We start from the raw sequence: 21006 nt of genomic DNA, 5'->3' as shown, positions 1-21006 counted from the left end.
GAATACTGCACCACATCTCTCCCTAGCAGCAGGCCAGATAGGTTGGGGAAGGGTGGAAATAGAGGGAAACTAGAACTTCATGGCCTCCTGATGATATTATCAATTGTGCATGGTATTTTGAGAGGTCTGAGAGTTTGGAAGGAAGTTTGTAATAAAATGAACTAGTGGCCTATTTATTCACAAATTTGGTTCAAGCTCCTATCCATGGAAAACATACCAATGGAAAACCTACCAGTTCCTAGATTTATCTGAGTTTAAAAACAACAACAAAAACTATTCTTGAGAATAAGAATAATAATTAACTGAATTGTTTTTTTATTCTGGCTTTCTTCTTCACAGAATCACAGAATCAGAGTTGGAAGGGGCCATAGAGGCCATCTAAGTCCAACCCCCTGATCAACGCAGGATCAGCCCTAAGCATCCTAAAGCATCCAAGAAAAGTGTGTATCCAACCTTTGCTTGAAGACTGCCAGTGAGGGGGAGCTCACCACCTCCTTAGGGAGCCTATTCCACTGCTGAACTACTCTGACTGTGAAAAACTTTTTCCTGATATCTAGCCTATATCGTTGTACTTGAAGTTTAAACCCATTACTGCGTGTCCTCTCCTCTGCAGCCAACAGAAACAGCATCCTGCCCTCCTCCAAGTGATAACCTTTCAAATACTTAAAGAGGGCTATCATGTCCCCTCTCAACCTCCTTTTCTCCAGGCTGAACATTCCCAAGTCCCTCAACCTATCTTCATAGGGCTTGGTCCCTTGGCCCCAGATCATCTTCGTCGCTCTCCTCTGTACCCTTTCAATTTTATCTACGTCCTTCTTGAAGTGAGGCCTCCAGAACTGCACACAGTACTCCAGGTGTGGTCTGACCAGTCCCGTATACAATGGGACTATGACATCTTGTGATTTTGATGTGATGCCCCTGTTGACACAGCCCAAAATGGCATTCACCTTTTTTACCGCTGCATCACACTGCCTGCTCATGTTTAGTTTGCAATCCACAAGTACCCCAAGGTCTCGTTCACACACAGTGTTACCTAGAAGCGTATCCCCCATCCAGTAGGCATGCTTTTCATTTTTCTGACCCAGATGCAAAACTTTATGCTTATCTTTATTAAATTGCATCTTGTTCTCATTTGCCCATTTTTCCATTGTGTTCAGATCTCGTTGAACTCTGTCTCTATCTTCCGGAGTATTTGCCAGTCCTCCCAATTTGGTGTCATCTGCAAACTTGATGAGTAGTCCCTCCACCCCCTCATCTAGATCATTAATAAATATGTTAAAAAGTACCGGGCCGAGCACCGAGCCCTGAGGTACTCCGCTACTCACCTCCCTCCAGTCTGATGAAACACCATTGACAACAACTCTTTGAGTGCGGTTGTCTAACCAATTCCCTATCCACCTAACTATCTGAAAATCCAGATTGCACTCCTTCAATTTATCCATCAGAACATCATGGGGAACCTTATCAAAAGCTTTACTAAAATCCAAGTAAACGACATCAACCGAATTTCCACGATCCAGTAAACCTGCTACTTTGTCAAAAAAGGAAAGGAAACCAGGTCAAGGCAGCTTACAATAATAGGTAAACATTATAAATTAAAACCAAAAGGATATAGAAAACTCCAAATACCCATCAGAAGCCCTGGCAAAGGAACAAACTATGAAGTACCTCTTAAAGATGTCCCACAAAGGAAGCCCATTTCACAGACTGGGAGCAATGATGTAAAAGGTCCAGGCTTTGGTTGATGCCTGGCATGAGTTGTATTGGAGGTGAAATTGACTTCCAAACATGTGCAGACAGACATGCATGCTTTTCTTTTTTATTGTTATACATATCCACATGTTTCAATAAGAGAAAAGGCACCACATTAATTAGTAATTTAAGAATTCACTTACTTCCTGATTACAGAGGCAAGTTTCAGTCACTTCAGATACTGTGCCTGTAGCAACAAATAAATGTTCTTCAACACCATCTAGCCAGGAAGAGGTGGCTGAAACACCATTGTACAACTTCTGTTCAAGGTGGAGGCTCTCCTTTGCTGCATCTCCAGCCTAAACAAAAGCATCCAGAAGGAGAGTGGCAAGATGTCAGTGCAATTATACATTCAGAGACAGATAATTTATATCTCACTTTTGTAGAAAGCTATAAGGATCACAATGAGCCTCTTGTGGCGCAGAGTGGTAAGGCAGCCGTCTGAAAGCTTTGCCCATGAGCCTGGGAGTTCAATCCCAGCAGCCGGCTCAAGGTTGACTCATCCTTCCATCCTTCCGAGGTCGGTAAAATGAGTACCCAGCTTGCTGGGGGGTAAATGGTAATGACCTGGGAAGACACTGGCAGACCACCCCGTATTGAGTCTGCCATGAAAACGCTAGAGGGCGTCACCCCAAGGGTCAGACATGACTCGGTGCTTGCACAGGGGATACCTTTACCTTTATAAGGATCACAAGAACATAAAAAATAACCCTGTTGGATCTGATCAGTGATCCATTTAATGCTGTTTCACACAGTAGCCAACTAGTCACTCTAGAGGGGTAATAACAGGATACAGAGGCTTCCCCTGATGTTGTGGAACTGGTACTCAGGGATCTACTGCCTCATATGCGGAAGTTCCATCTAGTCACTATGGCTAGTAGATGTTGATGGAACTAAGCTCTGTGTTAAAGACTTTGCCTTCAAGTGCAAACCGCCCTGAGCTCCAAGGGAGGGCTGTATATAAATGAAAATAAAAATAAATAAAATAAATGCACAAAGACACATCATAAGAAATTAAACACAAATGTAACAAAATATTCTACCTGACATGAAACCTCTTCAAAAGCTTCATTCAAACCAGCCCACAAAGATGCAGCTGATGGTTTATCTTGCTCCTGTCCTCCTCCTTTGAACAGTGCCATTCCAGACCCAAGTCTGTTTGATCTACTGTAAACCTGTTAGGGGGAAAATGATTAGAGTATTGCATAGATCCTAAAATGTAAAAAGAAATAAATATGTGTATTCTCTTTACTCAACTAGTAGCTTACACTGCATTATTTTTGGAAACATAGGTAAAAGACATCACTATGTTAAACTGCTGGTAATTTTCTTTTCATACTTACTGGCTGGTCCTGCTCTTGTTCCAGAGCATTTTGCAGCAATTTGTGCTTAATGTTGAATTCTTGATGAAGACTTTCCCACTTCATTTTCATATGATCTTCAGCTGATGGTTTTTCTCCTTCTAAGCCCAGCTCCTCTGATAACAAATCTGGCTTCTTGCTGTCATGAAAAATATAAAATAAATTAGTGATGCTGAAACTGTAATTGCGTTGGGACAATGTTGAGAATTAGATACCAATATTAGGCATAGATGCTTCATCTTGGATAAGCTGAAAAGTATCTGAATTAACTCTGATTCAAGTACTTTTTCAGCTTATCTGAGCGGAACCATCCATTCCCTGCATTTGGGTGGTCCGATTCAGGGTGACTGAATCATTATTCAGATGTCTGAATGCAGCCCCCCCCCTTCTTAGGCAGTGCCTGAGAAAGTAAGGGGGGGAGAAAGTGTGCCAATCAGCTGAGGATGATAAACACCCTGCCCACTGTATTTCAATGCCTTCCTAGTTGGGAAGGTACTGAAATGGAGTGGATGGGGCACCTGTACTCAACAGCTGAACAGTGCTCTGGCTGCACTTAAAAGGAAGCAGCCAGCATGCCCATCAGCTGATAATGAGCTGAATTGATTTGGCCAAATACCTTTTGGATTCAGCTGAATTGTTTTCAGCCAAATTCAAAATGGTACAATTTTTTTTGTTTGCATATGCATATGAACAAAAGCAATATCAAACAGCACCTAGGACAAACACTATCTGGAGAGGAATGATGGATAAAGATTTCTTCTCCACGACTTGCTACTGAGCGAAGTAGGTTCTTCTGCTCTGCCAGCTCTTCCTCCAGCTCCTAAAAGGAACCAAACACAATTTTTTTAGCAACAGACTATTATCTGTTTGACTTCCCAATAGAATTTCTGCAACACATTTGATGAAGACAAAGAGGCAATTAGAATATGTGACTTGTGCAAGAATGTGTACATTTCATTCACATATGGCTACTGAGAACTTGAGACCACAATTTGTATTAAACCCTCTCTACTTGAAAATGGCCAGCTGTATTAGATGATTGATTTGATTAGTCATAGTCGCAGTGCCTCCAAACACGTCCTTCTTTATGACCCTAAACTGGCCTTCAGCATAGCATTCTGGTCCCATAAATAATCTCACTACGACCTCCAGAAAATATATGTTGTAATTCTTTATATTGCATTCTGTCACTTTTTTGTACCTGGCACCATTGCTTCTCTGAAAATCTGGTGAATTTTCCAGGCTAGTCATACCAGCTAATTCTCTGTGGTACCTTATTTCAAGCATTCTGGTGTCTATTATTCCCTATAGGCTATTCCCAGCTGAAGCAAGATCCATATGTAAGAATGTGGCTGGGATGTTTGCTGGTAAGACATAGGGTAGCCTCAAATAGATGTGAATTGTGTGGCTTATTCAAAACACACTCAGCAAAGTAATAGTGCTTTGGGTGCAGAGGTAGTGTATAGATTCACATGGATAGCCATATTGGTCCGGGTTCATCTGTAATGCCTAAACCAGGAGTAGCTGTTTACAGAATTTTCTACAGCAGTCTTTGGTTGGCTGTAATGGTATTCCAGTTAAAAGCCATATACACCAGATTCTCTGTTAAGAGATTGTTCTCCTAAACTGAAGTTTAGAGTTGAAAACAATTTGAAATTTGATGTCCCTTGATAAAGCCACATAGTGAAGCACATTGGGATTGATTAAGAATTCTGCTTATTAAAGAATTGATTGAAGATTGCAGTCTTCCTGGATTTCTGTTTACTATACTGGTTTATTTATAGTACTAGTAAATAAGCCCGCTGCCCCTGAAATACAGCGGGCGCTAGCGGGGCTGGCGAGTTGGCCGGCGCGACTGTCTGGGGCCAGGCCGGGGACCCAAGACCGGGCGCAGGGGCCTGTGCTCCGCGGCCTACCTTCTCCCGGCCTGGATCCGCAGTGTGGAGGCTGGCAGTGGCGGCGGTCGGCCTGGAGGGCAGGAGGCAGCTGGTGGGGCAAGTCTGGAGCGTGCATGGGGTCCTCGGCGAGGTTCCAGCGCGCTCCGGGGTGGCTGGTTGAAGCGGGCTGGGGCGGGCCCGCAGCTGGCGCTCCCAGACGATGCAGCGGTGGGCGCTGGGGGCTGCATCTGTCTGCGGCTGGGTTGTGTTGGGTGCAGGCGGGGCTGGCGGCGGCCCATGGCGACGGCACCGTTTCAGGCGGCGGCGGGTGGTGATGCGGCCCACTCTAGGGTGGGGGGGCTGGCGGCGAGGCGTAACGTTGTTGGGGGCGGCTGGGCCCTCCTGTTCGCGCAGCCAGGCTGCGACCTGCACTGTCGAGGCGACATGAGGTAATGGCGGCAGCCGGCCGCATGCGAGAGAGCAAACTGGGAGGGGGGCGGACTGGGAGGGGGGCGCTTCACACCTCCCGATTCGTCAGTCCGGCGGCAAGGGACCAATTGCGAGCCGCACTCAGCGCGGCTCGCAATTGGTCCCTTGTCGCCGGAATGACAATCAGAGGGCCCAATCGGCAGCCGCTTTGCGCTTGACAGTTGGTACCTCCGATTATCAGTCCGGGGAAAGGGGCCTATCGGCACCCTTCCTCATCCCGGACAGGGCCTGCCCTCGGGGCCCTTACTGCTTTATTTATTCCGCTCTGTGAGCAGCAGTTAAAGATATCATATTGGAGTCTCAGTGCCTCATAGTTTGTTCCTTTTTTGGTTTCTCACTGGGTCCCACCCCTCCTATTTTATTTTTGCATGTTGGTCTGTGTAGCATATTCACTTCCTATAGTGGTTTCTCCATAGCATTTGAGGTGCAGGGTTATGAGTACTTCTGCAGCAAGGGAATTTTAGAGCAAGCTAGAAGGAGTAATGTTTCCTCATTGATGAGATCATTATGGAAAAGTCTGAGTTTATGGGAAGCAAAAAAACCTTAATGAGACTCTCTGTAAAATTAAATGTACAAACTGTGATGCAATCACAAATATACTCCCAAATAAAACAGACTTAAGCTGAATGAGGATGTGCACTGATTGTAGCATACTCACCTTCTGTCTTCTGAGGCTGCTTTGTTGCTGCTGCGAACGGGTTGTCCGTGCCTGGGCCAACCATTCTTGGACACTGGGACTTTGGGAGGGGACTAAATCAGATTCACACTCTTCTTTTTCCTGCAAAGTTCCCTGCTTTACATTTGATAAAAGGAAAATAGAAGAATATGAAGTTAGGGAGCTCAGTCTGCCAGTTTGAGATTTCCAGATGAAGAACTGATTTAGATCAAATTCCAGAACATTAAAAAAAAGTTGCATGGCATTCTATGTGGCTAGTTCCCCTTTTAACATCTCCACTGCATCACATCCAATTTTTTGAGCGATAGTGCAGAGCCCATCTGGGCTACCCACTGTGGTGTGCTACTGCTACTTGCAAAAACAAAGTGACCCAATTTAAATGAGATACTGACTACCTGGATGCACATTTAAGCCAATGACCATATTTAAATCAACACAGTTTATTACCAATAATCATAATTAATATGTAAGTTTCACAGATGGCTGCTTTATAGCATGTAGATGATTTCCTACAATTTCTATGTGCCCCCCCCCCCCCCCCCCGCTGGATGGGATGTAGTCCTATAGAGGTCAGATCCTGGTTAGTGAAATCCCTTTAAAGGGGAAAAAATAAAAGAGGCACATGATAGTCCTAGAAATCAGAATGCACCCAGATCTCCCTGCTCCATCTTCTGTTAATTAATTAATTAATTAATTAAATAATTAATATTTGTATTTGTTGACTGCCACTCCCAGACCCAGCCGGCTCACAAAGGTTTACAATAAAACCTTAACCATCCCCCCCCCCAAAAAAAACCCCTAACACATACAAATGCCAATATTGGCATCAAAAAACAATCTACAGAACTTCCCTTTCTCATCCATCCATCTGTACACTACCACAACAGTCACCATTGCCCCGGAGGGATATCTAGTGGTGATGCCTGGACTATGGGCCTATAGGGACCCAGTCTTCCTAGCCTGGCCTCAACCAAACACCTGGCAGAAGAGCTCCATCTTGCAGGCCCTGCAGAACACTGACACCTCTGCCAGGGCCCTCAGCTCCTCCAGAAGTTCATTCCACTAGGCTGGGGGCAGGACCAAAATGCCCTGGCCCTGGTCGAGGCCAGGTGTGCCTCCCTGGGGCTGGAGACAACTAGCAAATTCATACCCACAGAGCAAAGAGCCCTGCAGGGGGCATAAGGAGACAAATGGTCCCTAGGCCACGGATGACCTTGAAGGTAAGAACCAAAACCTTGAACCTGATCCAGAAGCCAACTGGTAACCAATGCAGGTGCCTCAACATAGATTGGACATGTGCACTCCAAGATGACTTTGTGAGGACCCTAGCAGCAGTGTTTTGTACCAAGTTCAATTTCCAAGTCAGAGACAAGGGAAGGCCCATGTACAGTGAGTTACAGAAGTGTAATCTGGAAGTGACTGTTGCATCAGGAAAAGCATGAAAGGTTCCTGGAATATGCTGAAAAATTTTCATTGTCTCAATTTGCTAGATGTGTAAACTTCTTTACAAAGTTGTGAGGTATGTACATTATCAGGAACACATTATTTCCCCAATGAATCAAAAGGCAGCAACATATGATTCTGAAAGCCCAGCATACGATAGAGGAACTCAGACTACAGTCTGAATTGGCACGAACCACTCTTGCTAAAAGGCACAAGAAGAACAATTGAAAAAACTATTATCTTCCTTGTTAAATGTTCAACTTCACACACACAATCTAATGATCTATCATTTCATGAGAACATACACACAATCTGCCAGTTCCGATGACCTCCACATGAAAGAGACTCTATATGCAGACTACACTGGTTCTCTGTATATATGTCCCATCCCAACGAGGTCATAAAGCTGTTACACCAGAAAAAGACAGTGATATTGCTTTTCAATATTCGCCCCAAGACTGTCCTAACTGTCATGTCCAACTGCAAATGGCCTCAGAACCCTGACAGAGCTGGCAGGAGGCTGCAGAGTGCGCTCCCTCCCCCCTCCCTTCAGGCCTGCTGCAAAGGAGCCTCTGACAGGCCCTGACTGAGGGGAGGGAGGCCTTTTCCTTCAGAGAGCAATGCAGGGAAGCCTGAGGGCATTCCTTTTGAGGGAGGGGGACTTTCCCCTTCTGCCAAACAGTTGCCTGATTGGGAGGCCCTTCTCACTTAAAATACTGCTCTGCCCGGAGGTTAGACACAGCCAAGCCATGTGTCTTTCTTCTTTGCAACTCTCTGCAGATTTGAGGTCACTGCACTGCGTTATTCTGCAGAGGAAACTGGCTCTTTTGTCTCCTGTTTCATCTGCACAACAACCCTGTGCAGTAGGCCTCAAGTCTTTCAATTCAACAACAAACTGGGTTGAAGGCCTTAAATGTTTCTTCTCTACCACAATCCTGTCCAAAGTAGCCCTTTCTGCCTGGGGAGCTGATCTTTACACTCTGCAGGTGAGCTGTTATTCCAGGTGCTCTCCAGGCCCCACCTGGAGGTTGGCTACCCCTGGGTTGGAAATATTCCTGGAGGTTTGGAGGTGGGACTTCAAAATCGTACAAAGCCTCAGAGTCCAGCCTTCAAAGGAGCCATTTTTGCCTGGAGTTGGTAGGGAGTGGTGCAGAGGTGTCCCTCCTGGCCTATGGGTTATGGCCAGCCCTTACCAGCAACTGTTTGTATTCTGGGGCACAGACAGGCAGAGCAGCATCAGTCCTGTGAGTCCGGAAAGTGCAGGAAGATCTAGACAAATATTTACAGCCTGAAACTGTAAATAGAGAACAAGTAAATGTCTGGAGACACATGGCAACTGTATTGACTTATTGGCCTGGCAAATAAACTTGGCCTAGCAAATTAAAAAAACAGTATAAAAAAAACCTTACTAAGGTCAAGACTGCTGTGCACAGAGAGTCTTCCTCTTAGGGTTGCCAGCTTCCCTGTGAGGCTCCCTACCCCACCTCCCTCATGTGGAGTCTGCTATGGGGAGAGAAAGGGAAGACAATTGGAAAATGCTTTGAGACACCTAGAATCATAGAAGGGGCCATACAGACCATCTAGTCCAACCCCCTGCTCAACGCAGGATCAGCCCTAACCATCCTAAAGCATCCAAGAAAAGTGTGTATCCAACCTTTGCTTAAAGACTGCCAGTGAGGGGGAGTTCACCACCTCCTTAGGCAACCTGAGGCCTGCTGGGTCACTGCGGCCCATTCCCAGTTCTCAGATCTCTCACAACCCCACATACCTCACAGGTTGACTATTGTGGAGAGACGAATGGAAAAGGTGTTTATAAACCGCTTTGAGACTCCTTTGGGTAGTAAGCAATAGGGTACAAAAATCCGTTCTTCTAAGGAAGCATGTGGGCACATAACATTTTATCACCAGTGAAAAAATGGAAAAGAAGGAACAGGGTGGACACCTGTGTACTGACACTACCCTACCCCATGTGTATTAGGGCAGAGGGGCATTTCGGTGAATGTGGCCTAATTCACACAAGAAGGGAAATGACGCAGAACTGGAGGAATTGGTTGCCATGTACTCTTCTCCTAAGAAGAGTCTCCAGTCTGATTTTCCCTTCACATATCTGAGGACATGGCTCTGGAAAGCTCATCTGTAACCACTATGCCAAAATTCCCAAAGGTCAGTCCTCTCCCACACTCAACGAACATTCCACACCACAGGTTCTTGACACCCATATCTCTACATCCATACCCTCATTTGCCACCACATGCCACCACAACCTCCCACACAACACACATGACAACCCCATGCCCTTACAGACTGGAGAACTCCTCCCCTTCCTGTTCCCACTGCCAAGTTCTAGCGCCCGTTGTATTCTTGGATACAACGGGATTTACCCCTAGTTAAAAATAAAAGCCATTTAGTTGCAGCAGCTATATAGTTGCATAATCTAATATGTTAAAATCCAGGTAAGTTAACAGAGTCATTAAATGATAGCTGGAAGACTGAACAGGTTTGTTATTCAGATGAGGATCTAGACATTTTCTTCTCAGATCTGAATTAACTCTAGATCAGTGGTTCTCAACCTTCCTAATGTTGCGACCCTTTAATACAGTTCCTCATGTTGTGGTAACTCCCAATCATAAAATTATGTAAGTGTTCTTTCACAGAAATTAAACGGAAACTGACCAATGGCGTGAAGATCCATTGTTCATGATTGGATATAAATTGTTTTTTTCCCCCCAGGGTTTCTCAGTTCCGTTCTGCCTCTTGATCCGCTGAGTTGTGCTGCCACCTGGAGCACCTGGCGGGAGACTGCGCTGTACTGGAGGCACTGCTAGAGTGGCTGGTGACCGAGCACAGGCACCTGCAGGAGGAGTGGCAACAGTGGCAGTGCTCCCCCCAGCCAAGCTGCTCGCCCTGCCGTGACCCCTATGAAACAGTTGTTTGACCTGCAAAGGGGTCCTGACCCCCAGGTTGAGAACCACTGCTCTTGATCCTTTATTTTGGCATGTAAATTGTCCATGTAAGGCAGCAAGTGTGAATGAATTCATTCTTGAAAGGTAAAAAAAAAAAACCTCTGATAGCACAGTACCATAATACTACAGAAATAATATAACTGGTATTGGTTAGGGTATGAATACCCTATGTGGGCAATTATGTGGGCAAACATATGTGCCACTTCCCTACCTGAATACCACACTATTTTTCCACCACAAGGTGGCTACTAACTAAACTATAAGTAGTAGTCTTTTCGAGAAGAGAGTTGCAATCTAAATTGAGTTCACTTTATCTATAAGCAGGTAAACCTATTGAGGTTTAAAAGAATACTGTCAGTGAAACTAGTACCAGCAATACAGTCAATGAAACTAGTGATTCCTTACTCTGTAGATGAATTGCAAGCCAATATTTAATAATCATGTATCCAAAGCTGCAGTGACAAACTGAGCAACTATGCTGAAATCCTCACCCACCCCAATTCCAGCTGTACTCTTGGCAAACCAATGGTATGCAAATCATTGGTCAAAATAACTAAGCCAAGCTTCTTGGCTGCTTCTGACAGGTAATACTGGCACAAGGAGAAGGGTTCCTTGCCTGTCATTCACTTCAGGTGATTTATTTTGATATGTTATCTGAGTGAGAAACAAGAGTTTTGGGTGTAATTGCACAGCCTCCCTGCGCATTATGAGTGCTAGATCAAGACAACCATCTTGCCACTGAGCACTGGTAGGCAATGAGAATGGCAGCTCAGCAAAGTGAGGAAGAACCCATTTACTGCCCTCTGGTAAAAGATGCAAATGTTTTTCAGGTATTTATATATTCTAATAACTCTTTCTGCCACTTCCAAGATAAACAACTTGTTGTTGATACTACGGGCTTAACCCCCGACCTTTTTCTATGCGGCCCTTGAACCTGCTTGTCTGCTGCTATCACCCTCAGGGTATTTTCCCTCAGACCCATAATGTTCTTCCTGCCTCAAAAGGTGCCATCTACTGCTGTTAATCATGTCCCTTTCTTGCAAAAAAGACAATAGCAACATTGTCTGTCACAAACCTTGACTTGGACACCAATGCCTTGGCTAAGGTGACCAGATTATGCCAAAGGAAAAGTGGGACGGGGGCGGCCCTCCCTCCCTATGACTGGGGTGGTGGTGGTGGGGGAGGGGGTGGGGGTGGAGGCAGTGGCACATGAGACCCATCATCGATCCCTCCCTCTGCCCTCCCTCAATGCCCAGGAAAGGAAAGCGAAAAGTAATGCGGATACTCTTCCCACCCCACCTCACAGCGGCTCCCCCACTCAGCCTCAGTCACCACCAGCATCTTCACCTGCTCCTCAGCGGCGGCACACACCTCCTGCACCGGGCAAAGGATCCCATTCAGGGTCTCCACCAGTGCCTCCTTCAGCCCCTGAGCCACGAGCCCCGGACCCACACCTGACATCTCGCTGCGCCCTCTTTGCACCGACTGGGAAAGATGCCCGCCAGGGAAGCTGAGAGAGAAACAGGGGTGGGGCGGGAAGGTGCCACTGCATGCCAAACACACGCCCAGTGACATGCCCGCATCCAGGGAGTGGCACCAGCAGGAACCGCATGGGGGGAGGGTTTCGAACAGTGCCCCCTGCCTCCCACATGGGAAAATGAGATGGAGGGCAAAAAAATCTATTAAAAAATTTGGGACTTTTTACAAATGACGCGGGATATGGGACAAATGTTTTAATATTGGGACATCCCAGCCAGAACCTGGACAGAACCTGGTCAGCCAAGCCTTAGCTAACATAAAATAGATACAAAAATCACACGTGTAGATAAATAAAAGCATTCCACCATAAAATACTGTTCCAAAATGGATTGCATTAAATTTAACATTTCATTTACCTTTGAATGCTTACTTTTGATCTAAATAAGTAGGTTAATAATTTTGTTTGTTGTTATTGTTGTTGTTAGGTGCGAAATCGTGTCCGACCCATCGTGACCCCATGGACAATGATCCTCCAGGCTTTCCTGTTCTCTACCATTCCCAGGAGTCCATTTAAGTTCACACCCACTGCTTCAGTGACTCCATCCAGCCACCTCATTCCCTTTCGTCCCCTTCTTCTTTTGCCCTCTATCGCTCCCAGCATTAGGCTCTTCTCCAGGGAGTCCTTCCTTTTCATGAGGTGGCCAAAGTATTTGAGTTTCATTTTCAGGATCTGGCCTTCTATGGAGCAGTCAGGGCTGATCTCCTCTAGGACTGATCGGTCCGTTCGCCTTGCAGTCCAAGGGACCCGCAAGAGTCTTCTCCAGCACCAGAGTTCAAAAGCCTCAATTCTTTGACGCTCGGCCTTCCTTATGGTCCAACTTTCACAGCCATACATCGCAACTGGGAAGACCATAGCCTTGACTAAATGCACTTTTGTTGGCAGGGTGATGTCTCTGTTTTTTAGGATGCTGTCTAGATTTGCCATAGCTTTCCTCCCCAGGAGCAAGCGTCTTTTAATTTCTTTGCTGCAGTCCCCATCTGCAGTGATCTTGGAGCCCAGGAAAATAAAATCTGTCACTATCTCCATTTCCTCCCCATCTATTTGTCAGGAATTGAGAGGGCCGGATGCCATGATCTTTGTTTTCTTGATGTTGAGTTTCAAGCCAACTTTTGCACTCTCCTCCTTCACCCGCATCAACAGGCTCTTTAGTTCCACTTCACTTTCTGCCATTAGAGTGGTATCATTTGCATATCTGAGGTTGTTGATATTTCTCCCTGCAATCTTGATCGCAATTTGTGACTCATTTAACCCCGCCTTTCTCATGATGTGCTCCGCATACAAGTTAAATAGGCAAGGCGACGGTATACAGCCTTGGCGAACTCCTTTCTCAGTTTTGAACCAATCAGTGATTCCGTGCCCGGTTCTCACTGTTGCTTCTTGACCTGCATATAGTTTTCTCAAGGGACAAATAAGATGCTCTGGTTTTCCCATTTAAGAACCTGCCACAATTTGTTGTGCTCCACACAATCAAAGGCTTTAGCATAGTCAATGAAGCAGAAGTAGATGTTCTTCTGGAACTCCCTAGCTTTCTCTATGATCCAGCGTATGTTGGCAATTTGATCTCTAGTTCCTCTGCTTCTTCGAAATCCTGCCTGTATTTCTGGAAGTTCTCAGTCCACATATTGCTGGAGCCTAACTTGTAGGATTTTGAGCATAACTTTGCTCAAAAAATAATTTTGTTACTTTTTGGTTTAAGGTGTGGCCCTCTTTAGGCAGTGGGCACACTAATGCAGTCCCTATGGGCCAAAAGGTTGAGGACCCCTGTTTTATAATGATAGTTATACTAGGTCAAATGATGTATGTAGAAATGTTACAATTGCGAAACTGCAAGAAATTTGCGGTAATCATCTCATTTTCCCCTTCCCCTATATTTTCTCTTTCCCTTTCCTGAAAGTCTGCCTAGCCTCACCATTTCCTGCTTCCTTTTCTCCTTCTAAGTTTCCCAACCTGGAGATCTCCTAGAATCGCAGTGGATCTCTCTCCCATCTACTGAGATCAGGTTTCCAGCTGTATAGGAAGATGGGGATTTGAATTCGGGTCTCTCAGGCTCTAACCCTCTAACCCTCAAACCACAGTGGCTTTCATAGGGTGGTGCTAGCAAGCAGCAGGCCTAGTCATGTAAGAGGCTGCTGTGAGGCCTAGGGTTGCCAACATCCAGATGGAACTTGAAGATACCCCAGAATTACAGCTGATCTCCACCTGACAGATTTGGTCCCCCTAGAGAAAATGGCTGCTTTGGAGTGTGGAATCTATGGAATTATATCCTGATTAGACTCTTCATCTACTCAGATCTCAGACTTAATCATGAAATCTGCAGTAATTTCTCAGCTGGAACTGACAACTCTAACCAGGTTAACAATGTTTTTGGTTTTTTTTAGATTCCACATTTTCCCACAAACCTAGGATAACTTTCAGGTTTGTAGAAATATCAGTCTTGTCCATTCACAGTTCCACTCACCAGATTTAAGTATCCTCAGGTTTACCTGTCTTGGCTATTAACAGACAAGTGGAGATCCACAAGAAGCTTTTGGAGATGGTGCATCCCATCCCAATCACCTTTGTTCCCTTCCCTTTCCCATCTTCTCAGATAATCTTCCACCTCCATGACAATCCTGCCTCTCTCTTTTTCTCTCTCTTCTCAGTCACCCATATTTGTTTCCCCTCTTGTACTTTGAAAATGTAGCTGTCTCCTTTCCCCTTTCCCTTTCTCTGTCAATGTTCCTTTCATGTTTCTTTCTTTTCATCATTTACCTTTATCTCTTCAGCTGCAGTCTATCCACTTAGAAAAGAGCAGCAGAGCCAATGACTACAGAAAAGTAAGAGAAGAAACTCCTCATCCCCCTTTCTATAGCTGCTGACTCAGCTGTCCTTTAAAAACCTCAGCTTCAAATTGGTCAGGTACCTAATTGGTCAGTGAAGAATCCTCCTTGCTCCCGCTACCTCCAGCACTGTGTCTCTCTGAATTCTGATTGATTAGAAGCCAGGAGAGTTTTAAAGGGACAACTGAACTAGCACAGACAGAAACTAGATCAGGAGGCTCCTTATCCATTTGCACTGCTCTGTAGTTGTTAATTCTTCTCCTCTCTCCAGCCAGCAGTGGTGGCAAGGAGCTCTCCCAGCCCCCTTTACACTTCCTGTACTCCCACAGCAGTGGTGACAGAGACCCTGGCAGCCAGCAAGGCCTTCAGCAGTAGAGCATTCAAGGATCACGGCAATAGCAGCTGTGGCCCTCTTCAAATAAGAGCTGTACATGTGCTCTGAAAACGTTTTTATTTGGGGGGATTTAAACCTCCCCCCAGATAACATTTTGTGTCTTTAGATTTTTTTGTTTCCTCTCCTTTAAAAGTCCTGTCCCGCAACAGGATCAGCAAAATCAGGGCAGTTTCAGAAATATCCTCCAAAGTAGTGAAAGGAAGTGAGGTCAGAAAACAGCAACAAAATAGTAGGGGCCATTCCACACCAGGATCTATGTAGCAAATTGGTTGCGGAACGAAAAAACACCATTTTAAATAGTGGAATTTGTTGTTATGCATACCTGCCTTTGTAGTGGAATCCAGTTGCGTTTCTATCGTTTCCCACAGGTTTCCGGTCTCGGCAAAAATCGCTAGCCAGGAAGCGATATTGCCGAGCTTTGTCCCACCCCTGGCCATCAAGCAGCCAATGGGCGGCCGTTATCATGCTCCTAAAAATCCCCTTTCCCCTTAAGGAAGGTTTTTAAAAAAAAAAACACACACGTTGCAACGAATCTGCGTTGATTCGTTGCAACGGAGAGACCCATCTAGCTAGCAGGTGGTGTTTGAGCTGCTGTTTCATCGTTGCCACGCTCCCCCCGAGTGAAACCCCCCCTCCCCCGCACGGGTGCGATTTTTGGGCAAAAATACAGTGAAAAATAAAGGGAAAATAAACCAGCAATCGGGGCTGTGTGTTGCTTGGTGCTTGGTGACTTAAAACAGCTCTGGGGAGGGACTGCAGCCAGGGAAGCCTCGCTGGGTAAACGAAAGCTCGCCGGTGTGTTGATCTCCGCTCACTCCAAGAAAAAAGAAATGGCGATCACTTCGCTGGAAGATCAGAGGAGAGAGCCAGGGGGAGGGACTTTGCAGAAACTGCAACAATGGTAACGCACAGAACTTTCCCGCTAGTGTTGCAGATTGGTTGCAGGAGTGTAGCGCTTTCCGGAGGGTGAATCCACTTTATGGGATTTCCCTGAAAGCGTTACAACGAAGCGCTTTTTGCGGATCGGTTTCAGGAGTGTTGCAGATTGTCAGTGACATTGTGCATAACAGCAAAACAGTAGCAATTTCAATTTGCAACCATTGTGCAATTTTGAACGAGTGCGGAATGGCCCTAGAAATTTCCAGTGCATATACATAAATCCATGCATATGTCCAAGAACTGTGACCATACTGATTTATGACAGAAAACCCTTCATATTAAATCGCTCCAATATTATGCTTTTAACTAAATCAACGCTTTTTAAACCAGTGAAAGACATCGGCAGGTGAAGACATGTTTATGTTTACACATGTCTCTAACAACATACACAAGGGAGATTCCTTACCCTCTTCCTTGCCTAACAGACCTAACAGAGATAGCTCAGTCAAGGTTGTTACAGTTACAGAATCTGAACACAGACAACTAATCCAGTCCTTAGTTTAAGCAGGGTACAGGGAAAGATAATAAGAAATTGGGGTAATCCCTCTAATATAAAACAACATTGCTTTGAAGAGAAATAGTCAGTTTAATAATCAGTTATTTAAATTATATACAGGACGGGCAACTAAAATTATCAAATTTATCAGGACTAGACTTATAAAACTGACACCTTCTTCCTCTAGTTCTGTCTTCCCAAACTGCCGTGCTACAGAGCAAGAAGATACACGCAAACCCAAGCTCCCCCATTTAAAGCCAATTATGAATAGCTTCTTACTTGGATGCTGATCTGCTTGTCATGGAGGACTCTTTGCAATTCCAACAGACTTCCCTTTAGTGTTCTGAGCTTTATTGCCAGCTGCTCAGCCTCATCTTTGGTATGAGCTTTTCCTTCCATGAGAAGGTTTTCATTGTGCACAGACAGCTCAGACAAAGCCACCACTTTTTGCTCAATTTCCGCAAGCATGTTCTGGAGCAACAAAAACAAGGAGGCAAATTCAAACATCTTGCAGCATCCACCAAGTTTTCTGGTAAGGAAACCAGAGGGCTGTCCTTATCGTCTTTCAATCTAGGAGTATGCTGAGTTTGCCTCATGGCTCTCCCTGGTTTTCTCTAGAGTCCTCAAAAATGTGCTACCCGTAGTATGCATTTCCCAGAGGTCTTTTATTTGTACTTTAAAAAATATCCACCAAGAGCTTGTCCTGTTTGAAAGCAAAGATTCTGCAGCAACACAGATATCTGTTTATATTTCAATTATATTCAGAGTTTGAAATGTTATTCCATTATTTTAAAGTACCATTACAATGGAATCTAAAAAATCCATGGACACTAAACATAAAAGGAGCACAATAACTTCTGGATGCCCTTTTATTTTGCTACTTCTGCCTAGTATCTTCAGGGAGTTTCCTTTTTCTGTCCACTTCTCCCTTTCGTCTTCTCATGTACAGGAAAGCTGCTCTCCTCACTGCGGACCTTCCTGATTGGTGAATGAATGGCCCTAAGAACCTCCACATAAGCTTCTTTTGTCTAGAGAGTGATTTGCAGTGACAAATCTCTGACATGTTCATTTTGAAATGTCATTAAGTATTACTTACACATTTTATAGGAAACACAGTACTAATTTGACAGTGACAAGTTAAAATATACTCTTGTCTTTTTCTTCAGCCATTTAATAAAAAGGACATAATTTGGAAATGATACACATATATGAAGATTTCCACTTTAAATTATTTTTAAATAATACTTATTTTAAATAATAATTATTTAATTTTATTAATTATTTTAAATAATAATTATTTTTATCTGAGTGTATCTGAGAGACTTCCTCCCTGCCTATACCCCCAGAAGAGCTCTACGTTCCGCCACCTCCAACTGGCTATGGATCCCTGGCCCTAAAGAGGCACGTCAGGCCTCAACAAAGGCCAGGGCCTTTTCAGTCCTGGCCCACACCTAGTGGAATGAACTCCCCGAAGAGATCAGGGCCCTGCCGGAACTTCCACAATTCCGCAGGGCCTGCAAAAAGGAGTTCTTCCACCGCATTTGGTGGGGCCGACTGGGCCATAACACCTACAGGTGCCCCGAGACTGAGGGACCGAACCTACTGAGGGATTGGCAAGTTATTGTTGAAGTGCCATTCTAATTGTTCCAGTAGATGTGTTGTTGTTATTGTTATACTGTTATATTTATTTTGATAGTGTTCTATGTGAATGTTCAAAAATGTTTTATGTAAACCGCTCAGAACCATAGGGAAGGGCGGTATAAAAATAAATAAATAAATAAATAAATAAATAAATAAATAAATAAATGAATGAATGAATGAATGAATGAATGAATGAATGAATGAATAAATAAATAAATAAATAAATAAATAAATAAAATAATCTTATGTTTCTGAATAAACCTTAATGCTACCACGGTTCTGAGATGCATGTGGTAACCTCACTCTATTCTGACTGATTAAGATACGATTGAACACACATGTCAATCACAGTTTTATGGAGGGCTAAAGTCTAGAAGCACACTTGTTACTAGTTAGTGTTCTGTATCTTAAGGAAACTTAAATACATTCATAGAAGACTCTGTCCCCATGTTTGCCAGCATGAATCATAGAATCATAGAGCTGGAAGGGGCCAGACAGGCCATCTACTCCAACACCCTGCTCAAAGCAGGATCAGCCCTAAGCATCCTAAAGCATCCAAGAAAAGTGTGTATCCAACCTTTGCTTGAAGACTGCCAGTGAGGGGGAGCTCACCACCTCCTTAGGCAGCCTATTCCACTGCTGAACTACTCTGACTGTGAAAATTTTTTTCCTGTTATCTAGCCTATATCATTGTACTTGTAGTTTAAACCAGTGGTCCCCAACCTGCGGGCCGCGGCCCGGCACCGGGCCGCGGCTCCCTCTCCCCGCCCCCTCCGCAGTAAAAAACTTCCCAGGCCGCAAGCTTGCGGCCCGGAAAGCTACTTACTGCGGGAGGGCGGGGAGAGGGAATCAGGGCCGGGCCGCGCCCGTGCAGGCCGTGCCCGCACGGCCCGACCCACGGGCGCGGCTCGCGGGTGCGGCCCGACCCGCGGGCGCGGCTCACGGGCGCGGCCCGAAACGTGGGCGTGGCCCGCGCGGGCGCGGTCCCCGCGGGCGCGGCCCAATGCCCTGCCGGTCCCCAGCCTAATAAAGGTTGGGGACCACTGGTTTAAACCCCTTACTGCGCGTCCTTTCCTCTGCAGCCAGAATCAGCTCAATAAAAGCAAACATAAAACTAAGAAAATACATTTGCCTGTTAAGGCCTTGTTCATACCTGCATGTACATCTCCTGAATTCTCTATATGTGATCATTGTGTATTTTATAGCTAGCAGTTACTTTGTGCTGAATGTTCCTCCTTGGCAATGGATGATTTTCTTCAGAAACAGCCTAACAAATTCTGCAGTATGTTAAATTAGTGCCCCTGCCCCAGTTTTAAAATGACTTGTTATTTGCCTGACTCTCTTCATGAACTCCATATAATATTGCTAACCTCCAGGTGGGGAATCAAAATCTTCAGCTTTCACAAATGATCTCCAGATGACAGAGATCAGTTCCCCTAGAGAAAATGGCTGATTTGGATGATGGATTCTACGGCATTGTACCCCAAGATCCCTCACCTCTCCAAACCCTGACCCCTCTCAGGCTCTACCTCCAAAATCTCCAGGTGTTTCCTAAACCAGACCTGGCAACCTTAATTCCGTACACCGGTGGTCCCCAACCACTGGGCTGCGGCCCAGTGCCGGGCTGCGAAGGCCCTGGCTCAGCAGGGAAGGCCCTGGCTCAGCAGGGCTGCGCCGGGCAGTGCATCCGCGTTTGTGCCATGCGTGGCCGCAAACACATATGTGCGGCACCCCCACGCATGCATGCATGCCCGGCATTCGCGTTTCAGACATGCGCAGCCACAAATGCGCATGTGTGGGAATGCCGCACATGCGCGTTTGTGGCGGCGCATGGCGCAAATGCGAATGCGTGACCCAGCCGCGCATATGTGGCATGCACGGGCGATAACCCTCCATGCCACCGCCGGTCCGCAGCCTGAAAAAGGTTGTGGACCACTGCCGCACACCATCTCCCCATAAGCCTTCTCCATCTCAGATAAAGAACTGTGCTAGAAATGAACTGAGGACTCTTTGTATTAATGGTAAGCATTGTGAAGTGATGAGATATTCCATACCAAGGAATTATGAACTTTGGCAGTATCATTGCCTCAGCTTTTTTTTTCTTCCACACACACACTGGATAATGAATTTTGTATTATATAATCATCCTTCAAAATATGAAAACCCCAGATTTACATGTATCATAAAGCAAAGTAACACCAAAGTGACTAACACTGACCTCAGGCCCATTTGATGAAGTTTGAGGAGACTCAATTAAAATATATAACTGTTACCTAGTAGTAATGGGATGCAGTTTTAGAAGTCTGGTCAAAAGTGTACTGTATGTTTTAAAAATTATAATCAAGATGATGTAGTCATAAAAACAAGTCCTGCTGTTAAAAGGTTTATTTTATATCCAATTTGCAACTAATGAGAAAATAGTTCCTATTACTTACAATGGCTATAGATATTTTTAGCCTATGTGCAAGGTTCAGAAAAGTTTTCCATGAATATGTGGTATAGTTGGGAAGGCATTACAAGCAGCTGGAAGGTTTTCGGATATTTTGCTAATTGTGCATATCACTTTTATGAATGCAGGTGTACTCACAACCCACACAGTGGATGGGTAGTACATGA

At 45.1% G+C, this 21006-nt stretch overlaps 1 protein-coding gene across 14 annotated transcripts in view; it reads right to left on the bottom strand.

The window, feature by feature from the left end:
• The window catches only part of SYNE1 (spectrin repeat containing nuclear envelope protein 1), a 493810-nt gene that overhangs the window by 138434 nt on the left and 334370 nt on the right, over positions 1 to 21006 (bottom strand). For 9 of the 14 annotated variants that reach the window (XM_077349398.1, XM_077349457.1, XM_077349448.1 and 6 more), the window contains 6 exons: positions 17029 to 17220; positions 6138 to 6272; positions 3827 to 3933; positions 3096 to 3252; positions 2796 to 2927; positions 1896 to 2051 (listed from right to left, as the gene is read on the bottom strand). In XM_077349398.1, coding sequence (XP_077205513.1) covers positions 1896 to 2051; positions 2796 to 2927; positions 3096 to 3252; positions 3827 to 3933; positions 6138 to 6272; positions 17029 to 17220 — 879 coding nt within the window. Of the gene's footprint in view, positions 1 to 1895; positions 2052 to 2795; positions 2928 to 3095; positions 3253 to 3826; positions 3934 to 6137; positions 6273 to 7903; positions 8088 to 17028; positions 17221 to 21006 lie in introns of those variants that run through there. The other 5 variants (XM_077349413.1, XM_077349517.1, XM_077349482.1 and 2 more) reach the window with 4 other exon arrangements.

The sequence above is a fragment of the Paroedura picta genome, chromosome 1, assembly GCF_049243985.1.
Source record: "Paroedura picta isolate Pp20150507F chromosome 1, Ppicta_v3.0, whole genome shotgun sequence".
NCBI lineage: Eukaryota > Metazoa > Chordata > Lepidosauria > Squamata > Gekkonidae > Paroedura > Paroedura picta.
Note: the sequence above shows the minus strand (reverse complement) of the source record. Positions and strands in the feature narration are given on the sequence as shown.